We start from the raw sequence: 10,464 nt of genomic DNA, 5'->3' as shown, positions 1-10,464 counted from the left end.
TTCACGGCTCTGCAGTGCCATTCTCTTATCACTGCTAATAAATGTTTGTGAGTGGGCTTCCGTTCCGGTGGCATCTGATCACTTCCTATTGGTGCACAGTCCTAGAAAATGACATCATTGGACATATGATGCTCATGGTAACAAATCACTGGACAGTCAGATTTTGATTTGTGGTTTTTATCTTTTATAATCTAAAACAGGTCAAGCTTACTTTAATTACAAGAAACTAATCAGAGGTGAAAATATTATTTGGGTCGATTTTTCATGTGATGAGCATAATTGACCAGCAGATGGCGGTGCGGTTAAAGTTCGTTTGGACTGTGAGTTCACTTCACTGCAGGTTGTACATAGTCTGAATGATATTATACCAATATATACACTTTTACATACATTCACATGACTAAACAAATTAATAAAATAAATGGATTTCCCCCTTTTTTGATTTCACGACGTTGTCGTTTTCAAATATCAACCTTTTCATGTTCATATATTTATACTTTTGTATATATATTTATATCAAGATTTTAAATGTATGGAATACTTAAATGTTGAGCTTAAACTATTCGTCTTTGTTGTCCTTGCTTTGTTTATTTGTTCATTTCTGTGTATGTACGTTGAGAGCAACAGAAAAACCGGATCCAAATTCCTTGTATTTGTATGCATTCATGGCCAATAAAGCTGATTCTGAAATTCAACTATACATGATAACCTGACACACACTCACACACGTTTTTACTTTTATCTTGTAAAGACGCTCATTGACACAATACATTCCCTAGCCCCTTACCCTAACAATCCAAACTAAATATCCCACTGATCAAGTGGGGACCAGTCAAAATGTCCTAACTTTTCAAAAACATCCTCACTCTTTAAGGTCTATGCTTAAAAATGCTAAAGACATGAGTGAACATATTTATGTTTGTGCTGAAAGATGCGTGTATGAGTGCTGCCTTACATATAATTAGTTCCTGAATGAAGAGATTAATACTAAGGGCTTTTTTCTGCATAGGAAACTTTCCCATAGGCAGTGAAATTCACCATCAGCAGGAGTGTAAACCTACAGCTCTGTAAGACCCTGCTTTTCTGAAGTGAACACCACAGAGCAGGTATCAGACTGTACATAACCAATTACTTTAATCTAAATGTGCATCATGATAGTGATGTAAATCACCTACACTGTGTTGTTTTCGACTAAGATCCCATCGCTGGATAAAATAGACCTGTTTGCATCTGAAGTTCCATATGTGGTTTTGGTCAAAGTTAACATTTCAACGTGCATCTATTTGCTCTGTATCAAGTGTGTGTTGCCAGATGTGCGGCTACTGTATAGTGAGGAGCACGGTCGTTACGTCACTGCCCGGGGTTTCCTAGTGAAGTGAACCCTTCGGCGTCATGGCGGAGGCCGGTTGTCGGAAGAACCTGGATTGAAATGCAAGCTTTCTACGATCGCAGTTGACCGACGAGCAGCGCGGTTTGCTTACATCCACAACGGGAAAGGGGACTTACTTTGTTTTTTTGAGGGAGAGGAAAAACAACATTGCACCAGTTTTACCGAACTGAGTCGTCCGCGGCTGCTCTCCCTAACTGGGAGATAGCTAGCTAGCGCAGGGTAGCGTTAGCTACCAGCAGCTGCTAGCTCACTGTTTAAATAAAAGAAGAAAGGACCTCTGAAGTGAAAAAGCGGATCTGGATAACTATTTCATTGGAGTTTCACAGGTAACATAAAACAATAGCGGGTAACACACAGCTTGGAGCTAAGCATCCCTCGTTAGGCGAGAAAGTCTGCTAATGTTAGCTGTTGATGTGGTAAAAGCCGCGAGAAGTGAGCGGCGAATTAAAACAAGATGGAAGAGGGTGAAGTTGGCTTAGCTAGTTTTGGTTTCTGGTTTAATATTCAATGGTAAATACGTTTATATATCTTCCGCGCTGCACTACTTGCACAGACATAAGCGTAGTTTCACATCGCTATCTGCTAAACCGCGTGTGTGGACTCTGGTTGGAAGGTGAACATTCCAGCGGTTCCCTGCTCAGATGAACTGGGACAAAGTTTTGTAATTTTGTTAGCTTCCGTGGTAGCCGCGTGCTTCAGAACGTTAGCCGATGCTACTTTCCTTGACAACCCCACTAAACGCTGCACTATCATCCCCCTCCATGTTTATCGAACCCACGTTGACGTCTAATAAATAATGACACGACTTTTAACATTTACCCACATGTTAACTGCATATATCTAGGGATTACAACTGTAATCGTTGCCTATACTGTTTTGTGAGTGTTCTGGTTATCTGTTAGTAAATCATAATATTAGCATAACACTTAAAAGCTAGCAAACTGCAAGCGCTTGTATTTAAGAGCCAGAGGCTAACCAACTAGACGATTATGGCAATATGGTACTGTAGTTTGTTATGAGATCCTGTTTTCTGTCTCTATTTGACTTATTAAATAGTGTCTGGCGCGGTGGTCTGTATATACATTGCGGCTAACGTGCCCCGCCAATACCTAATGTTTGCGTCGTTAGCCGGTTTTGGCTAGTTAGCAGCAAGCTAAACTGTTGCCGTAGGAAGACCAACTATTCCCCTCACCCCGACAGCATGTGGATTGGTACAACGCCGTTTAGCACAGGGTGTTTTTGACCATGGAAAATATATAGTCGGGTTCTTGAATATTAAAGGGTCCAGGGAGATTTGTGTCAATGTGGAAACATGCTGCTGAGCCGGCCTCTTAGGCCGCTGCGTCGAGGGAGCAAATGCAGTGAAGTTCCATGTAGCCACAGCCATCCACACTGATCTGTTTGTTGTGCTTTTAACTTGACATATTCATCAAGAAAGCGTTCTGTTGTGCAAGCGAGACCCTTTAAATCTCCTACGATCGAAGCGCAGAGCATCAGTGACTTTAGACACTTAACGTTAAAAATCACGTGAAAGTAAATTGTCATTTCTTCAAGGAAGATTTATTGGTTTGATACAGGGAGGATAGTTTGTCAGGTACGGTGTACTCAGCTGTAAATGCTACAAAAGCTATTGCATTTGACTTTATAAGCACCAGGATTTCTACCTACATTGTATAATTTTCCAATGATGGTAAATGGTTTGTATTATCATAGCTATTTCTATTCTTGATGGCCACTCAAAGCACTTTACAGTACAGATTTGCAATTCATACACACATTCACATGGTACATTTCTGTGCAGCACTTTTCAACATCATACATCACTCACACTAAAGGCCAAGTGTCAGGGGCAATTTGGGATTCAGTCTATATGTTGGCTCAGTATCTGCCCATAGACAGGCTATGAATTACTGTACAGGATCAATATACAGTCCTCACAATTTCCAGATTTTAGTTCTAATGTTTTTATTGTGCATCTTGTTTCACAGTTTAACCACGTGGAACATAGAGGTTGTCAGGGGGAAGTCTATATTTTGGACTTCAACATGGCTGGACGCAATGAGGAGGAAAGTGCAAGCAACAGCAGTGGAGAATCAAGGTACATTTTTGATGCCTTATTTCAGTTGTTGCAGATAAGATGGGGATGTGTGATTGAATATTTCACCCTTCATTTTTATAATTAGACAGTAGTAGAATTTTTTTGGACCTCTTGTCTCCCATTTCTATGTCTGTGACGTTGTCATTTGGAGCTTGCTTACACTGATATCTGTAGTTTCCAAAGTTACAGACTCATGACTGCAAGCATTGTTTTGAACACAATTTTTTTTTTCATGTACAGCAGTGCATCTTTAAATTCAAGAAAGCTATAATGGCAGAAACAATAACGTTGTGCAATTAGAAACTTTTATTGCCAATGCAGTTGCATCATTGAAGTTAATGATGGGGCTGTCTCGTAATTTGAATTTTTACTCTTGTATGACAATGACATTTGCAAATGATTAATTTCTTATTCACATCTTTTTTTCATGACTTTTCGTTTAATTTGACAGTAATTCTGATGATGAGTCTGGATCGGGGTCTGCATCGGGGTCGGGCTCAGGCTCTAGTTCCAGCTCTTCCAGCAGTAGCAGCCAATCAGGAAGCAGTGACTCAGGAAGTGGCTCAGACTCCGGCAGCCAGTCTGACTCTGACACAGAGAAAGCCAAGGAGAAGATGGAACCATCAAATAAGTCAAACATTGATGGAGCTGAGGTAAAGAAATGTGATTTTGAAGAATGATTCCTGTTTTCTGCGACGTAATTTTTTTTGGCGATGTCCCACTGCTGCATAATTATAACCACTGCTGTCTCAAGATCTGGACAGATGCACATTAAAGTCTGGTCTGGTCGTTACCGTGTCAGAGTGTCCTTTTCGAGTGTCGGACCTATTTAAACCCATGCGCAACTTGTTCACCTGTAGTTAAGCCAAGTGACCAGAACAATCTGGATTCATAACCCAACGTCCTTGATTAATAACAGAATACATGTGGATATCAGTTTTGTGAGAGACAGACAGACACACACATACACACACAGGCTGCAGACAAAGTACTGCAGAAGAAGCAATGCATCGTTTATTGAATATAATCTAATCGTAGCCCTCTGAAATAAATAAATACGAAGGGAAAACAGATATTGCCTCAATTTAACTAAAGCACATCCCTGAAAACATCACTAGGATTATTAGATATTAAGCTTGCACTTTTTAATCTTGGATTTCTCCGGCCGATACCAATAACCGATAATTACATGCCTCACATGGTCTATACTGATAACGATGTCAAATTTCTTAAAAATAAATTAATATTCTGTAGCGTATGCACACCTGGGGGTAAAATAGCTAACTATAGTAAGAAAATAAGTTAACACATTGTTAACACAAAAAATATGTTCTGACTTAGTTCTGAGTTTTCATTTAGATCTTGAGTAAAGTACATCAGAATTTTTTCTTGGTGGAGGTGGCAAATTTCCCCTTCAAATGATTTTTAAATTAGATATTTTGACATAAGAGACCCCTAACCCATCTAAGATGTCAATGTATTAATATAGTTAAAATAATGTGCTCTCAAAAATATAGGTGATTATAGAACTGAAAGCCTGATAATTCTGACAAAAGCACATGGACTGTATCTAGCAAACTTCCTGCAGTTCTCAAATGCCTTTTGATAGGCACTGCTGCACTTAGACTCCTTTTGGCCTTTTTTCCTCACTAACGCTGGCTGCAAGCACTTTGTATTCTCGCAATACGTCATCGATTCGATGACGGACTCTAAGGTGACTTATGAGATTGGTAGTTTTAAAATGTTTCCCCCTCTCGCAACCTTTGCGCATTTGTTGCAAATTGCAATCCTACAGTCACACTCAGTAATTGTGAAAAACTTCCACACCAGCGACACAGTTTTCTTTTCCGACGTAAACACATCATGATGGTATGAACAGGCACGGATGTATGACGTCATGACCACCTCAAGTGTTTATCGAACGTTTGATCGGCTATAATTTTCGATTCCGATAAACAAATAATAATATAAAATCTGATTATCGAGCCGGATAATATATCGACCGATATATATTGTGCATCCCTATTTTATATTCAATCTCTGCCAATAGATACTTTCATCTAAATATTACACACTGATCCTTTTTAAACCTCCTGTTTTTTTTACTACTTTTGATATTGAAACAGGAAATTGATAAGAACCAATAACAATACAATTCAAACAAAAGCCTACCCAATTCGTGGCAGCCAACTGTTGTTTTATGTAGGTTTCTAAAACCTTGCATATTTTGGCTAACCCTCCACCACCCTCATTGATTTCAGTTCTGGAAGTCCAACCCCAGTATTCTAGCGGTGCAGAGGTCTGCTATGCTCCGGAAACAGCAGCTTCAGCAGCAGCAGCTTCAGCAGAGACAAAGCTCCTCGAATAGTGGATCCGATGGGGTTAGTTTTTTAACTTTAATTAATTAAAACCAGTACACATTTTCATCTTAACAGGCAACTAGTCTATACCATTCTGAGATAAATTTAACATCTGTAGATTGATTCATCAACTTTCTGTTTTTGATTATGACTATTTAGGACTCATCAAGTGATGAATCAGATTCATCAAGTGGATCCAAAAGGAAAAGAAATTCAGGTTCCTCTGACTCTGGATCAGGTTCTGGATCTGGGAGTGGTTCTGGATCAGACTCCTCAGCAGAGAACAAGAGTGAGGAAACAGCATCAGACTATGAGCCTAGTCACAAAACGAAAAGCAGAAAACCTCCAACCAAGTAAGTGGACAGCTGCACTTTAACTGTTGCCTGGGTACACAGGGTTACATTATTGTCGAGGGAATGACGCTTCCTTTTTTCATAAAGAAATTGAAGGGGCGCAATAAAAATTTATCAAATAATGTGTTTCTCCTTAAAACTGAGAAGACATACACAAAGAGTATGATATCATTCGAATAGAAAAAGGACATGGGATATAGTCATTATTTCTAAATGGATTTATTAGTGATATCCTGAAGTTAAGTTAGCCGATTGGGTGGGTGGGGTAATGCATGTTAGTGCATACTTGCTCCTGAATTACATTTACAGTCCGCACATCTCTATTTCTTCTCACAAATCAGAGATCTGTTTTCAATTATTTCCTCTCCCAGTGATCACTCAACTTAGCAGTTTAGGTATCGATCATCAGACATCTAATCCTTTACGAAATACTAAGAGTTAATAGAGTTTAAGTTGATATATGCATTATTTTTTCACTTCTTGTCATGTCTCAGGATGAATTTTCGCAATGGGAAGAAAAGCAGCTCTCAAAAGAAGAAAACAAAGAAGGGCTCTTCATCTGAGGATGATGATGATAACTACAAGAAGGTGGCATCTGCTGGACCACGGCGGCAGGCCACAGTCAACATCAGCTACAAGGAGGATGAGGAACTGAAGACAGACTCAGACGATGTGGTGGAGGCTGTGGGTGAAGATGTACCACCACCTGAGGAAGATGAGTTTGAAACTCTGGAAAGAGTGATGGAGTGCAGGATAGGAAGGAAAAGAGGTAAATATACCACTCTAAAACTGAATGCCATTGTTATCCAAGTTCTATTGGTGAGTTAATTACTATCACCATGTTAAAGCCCTATGAGACAAATTGTGATTTATGAATATGGGCTATACAAATAAAATTAGATGGATGATTGATATTACGATTATATATTTTCCCCAAACAGCAGTAGGAAGTGTGACCACTGTATACGCTATAGAAGCAGACGGGGACCCCAACAGCAACTTCAATCCAAACAAAGAGGCCGGTGATGTCCAGTATTTGATTAAGTGGAAGAACTGGGCCCATATCCACAATACCTGGGAGACTGAAGACACACTAAAGTTGCAGAACGTCAAGGGCATGAAGAAACTGGACAATTTTAAGAAGAAGGACCAGGAAAAAAAGAGATGGTGAGAGCTTGTTTTTTTAATCTTGCCTACTTTATCACAATTATAAATTCAGCCAGTGAGAGTTGCACCACCCTACTGACCACTGAGCAGCAGGAAAGTCTACCTGGACAAATAAGATGACAACAACCACATGATAAACAGTGGCCAATTACTCCCTGGTCAAGACAATGACCATATCCTCACAAAAGAAATGCATAAATATAAGCATTATTATCCTTATACACTCACAAATAAAATATACAACAACCCACATGTCATCAACTCTATCTTTGTTCTAACTTCATTTTAGTGACATTTATTCCTATTAACAAAAGATGACTCATTTATTTCGGTTGAACCATTGCGTTGCTGTTCTGTGGTATTGCAACCAGAGTTTTTGAAATGCTAACCTTTATTTTGTACTAACTGAAAGAATTTGTATTAAACTGAATACAGTGTTTTTCATTCTAATTGTTTTTCTTTTCTGTCTTCCCAGGTTAAAGGCGGCTTCACCAGAGGATATAGAATACTTCAACTGTCAGGAAGAATTGATTGATGACTTGCACTCTCAGTATCAAATAGTGGAAAGAATAATAGGTGCGCTTTTTGCTGTGTATTGCTCAGTTGTATATTTGAAGCCACTTTTTTTGAGTAACTAAATACGTCTCTAACTTCCTTCGAGCAGGTCATTCAAACCAGAAGTCAGTGGCTGGTTACCCAGACTACCTGTGCAAGTGGCAGGGGTTACCATACTCGGAGTGTAGTTGGGAAGACGGCGCCCTGATTTCCAAGAAGTTCCAGAAATGCATCGATGACTATATGACCAGAAACCAGTCCAAAAACATTCCATTCAGAGACTGCAAGGTAATGTATTGCCAAGTCTCGACTGGTGGTGGCTGAGTTGATCATGTGTTGCTCCTTGGTCGATTAGTAGAGTTTTTTTAGTTCAGCTTGGTGTAATCTGTGACTGACGAGCGTCTTTTTCTTCCTGTAGGTACTTAAACAGAGACCCAGGTTTGTAGCCTTAAAGAAGCAGCCAGCTTACATAGGAGGTGATGGACTGGAGCTCCGCGACTACCAGCTGGATAGTTTAAACTGGATGGCCCACTCCTGGTGCAAGTACGATTTAAGCATTCCCTAAATTCTATAATTGCATTGTCCAAAAGTGAAACAAACAAGCTCCTCATCTCGTTGTAAAGTGGTCACAGAGATATTTATTAGTGCACTTGTAGAATGTGTCCAGTGTCTGTGGTTACTAGGCCACCATCCCAAGTTTTGCATCCAATTGCACGTTAACATCTAATATATGAATGGAATATACCCCATGGTCAAATGCTGAATGTTTCATAACTCAGATGTGTTGCAGATATCAAATCTGAACTTTGCTATTTCTCTCTTCTGCTTTTTCATCATTGGTAGAGGCAACAGTTGTATCCTTGCAGATGAGATGGGTTTAGGGAAGACCATCCAGACCATCAGCTTCCTCAACTACTTGTTCAATGAACACCAACTATATGGACCTTTCCTGCTCGTTGTTCCTCTCTCTACACTTGTCTCCTGGCAGAGAGAAGTCCAGCTTTGGGCGCCTAAGATGAATATAGTGGTGTACTTGGGAGACATCAGCAGCAGGACCATGGTATGATGATTCAGGCATCTGTTAAACACACAGTATAGGTGAATGTCTCGTCACAAGGTCATACCGGGGGAATATTTGTACTGGATTGGTGCAATATCACATTCCCTCGTTTCCTTCAGTTGAGGGTGCAAGCCTCGTGATTGCAGTATGTTAATGGCTGTCTTAACATTTTGGATGTTTTCTTTTCACTATCGTTTTGATTTTATAGATCAGGACACATGAGTGGATGCATGTCCAAACCAAGAGACTGAAATTGAACATCCTTCTCACAACATATGAGATTCTTCTCAAAGATAAGGTCAGCAATGATTAAAGTTCTTCTGTTCAAAATATGTACAGTACAATGTTAACATGTAACATAACTGTATATGTGTCTCCAGTCCTTTTTGGGTGGTGTTAACTGGGCATTCATTGGTGTGGATGAGGCGCACCGACTGAAGAATGACGATTCCCTCCTCTATAAGACCATGATGGACTTCAAGTCCAATCACAGGCTTCTGATCACGGGAACACCGCTGCAGAACTCGCTGAAAGAGCTCTGGTCCCTCCTGCACTTCATTATGCCTGAGAAGTATGCCACATCAGTTGTTACACTTGAAGACTAACTTGGTTTTTGTAGCTGAAGTATAACAACCATGTCCAGTACATTTTGATATTTATCACAGCAAGAAGCGATGTGTTTCCCATTATCTATCTAGCCTTTGGTGACCCGTCATAATCTTATTAAACTTTAAAAGGCCTTGGTTATACAAATAAAAGACATAGAGAAACTCAGACGTCTGCAATAAGTAAAAGTTTTGTTTCGTTACTGGTCTTTATCCAGTTGGTAAGCTTCATTAAAAATGATCATTATAAATGGTAGTGTAGCAATATGACACTATATAATACAAACAAACCTGAGATGCTTTGTACAAAGTAAGACAATACAATGTTTGCATGTTCTGCATCTAAGTAGGAATTAAAGACGAATTGTAACTTGAGTTGACCGTATCGCTACAACCTCACCATGTTTTTCTCATGTTTTTAAGGTTTCACTCTTGGGAGATATTTGAGGAGGACCATGGTAAAGGCAGGGAGTCAGGCTACACAAGTCTGCACAAAGAACTGGAGCCTTTTCTATTGCGCAGAGTCAAGAAAGACGTGGAGAAATCCCTTCCGGCCAAAGTGGAGCAGATCCTCCGAGTGGAGATGAGCGCCATTCAGAAACAGTATTACAAGTAAGAGCTGGAAACTACCCTTTGTCAATGCAAATATGTTGTTATGTAATAGTTATCGCCATGGACCTTTTAATCTCACACCAGCTTGCCAGGTTAGCAAACTTACATCAGGGGTGTCCAAACTTTTTGTCCCAAGGGCCAAATACAGAAAAAAATATGAAGGACTGGGCCAATCACGCCGCCACGCCCCCCTGCCCTGGTGCGGACTGTTGACAGTGTGACTCAACCATGTCACATACTTTCGGACCTCTTCTGCCAAACGCT

At 39.9% G+C, this 10,464-nt stretch overlaps 1 protein-coding gene across 1 annotated transcript in view; it reads left to right on the top strand.

Moving 5' to 3' along the window:
• The first annotated feature begins 1,370 nt into the window (after positions 1-1,370).
• The window catches only part of chd1 (chromodomain helicase DNA binding protein 1), a 30,906-nt gene continuing 21,812 nt past the window's right edge, over positions 1,371-10,464 (top strand). The window contains exons 1-14 of the mRNA XM_062412415.1: positions 1,371-1,716; positions 3,379-3,488; positions 3,940-4,141; positions 5,750-5,869; positions 6,008-6,201; positions 6,696-6,970; positions 7,143-7,368; positions 7,844-7,944; positions 8,033-8,211; positions 8,342-8,466; positions 8,767-8,983; positions 9,192-9,281; positions 9,364-9,554; positions 10,012-10,200. Of these exons, the coding sequence (XP_062268399.1) occupies positions 3,436-3,488; positions 3,940-4,141; positions 5,750-5,869; positions 6,008-6,201; positions 6,696-6,970; positions 7,143-7,368; positions 7,844-7,944; positions 8,033-8,211; positions 8,342-8,466; positions 8,767-8,983; positions 9,192-9,281; positions 9,364-9,554; positions 10,012-10,200 (2,162 nt within the window). The 5' untranslated portion in view covers positions 1,371-1,716; positions 3,379-3,435. The remainder of the gene's footprint in view (positions 1,717-3,378; positions 3,489-3,939; positions 4,142-5,749; positions 5,870-6,007; positions 6,202-6,695; positions 6,971-7,142; positions 7,369-7,843; positions 7,945-8,032; positions 8,212-8,341; positions 8,467-8,766; positions 8,984-9,191; positions 9,282-9,363; positions 9,555-10,011; positions 10,201-10,464) is intronic.

The sequence above is a fragment of the Platichthys flesus genome, chromosome 19 (genome assembly GCF_949316205.1).
Source record: "Platichthys flesus chromosome 19, fPlaFle2.1, whole genome shotgun sequence".
Taxonomy (NCBI): domain Eukaryota; kingdom Metazoa; phylum Chordata; class Actinopteri; order Pleuronectiformes; family Pleuronectidae; genus Platichthys; species Platichthys flesus.
The sequence above is the reverse complement of the archived record's forward strand: the minus strand, read 5'-3'. Positions and strand labels throughout refer to the sequence as shown.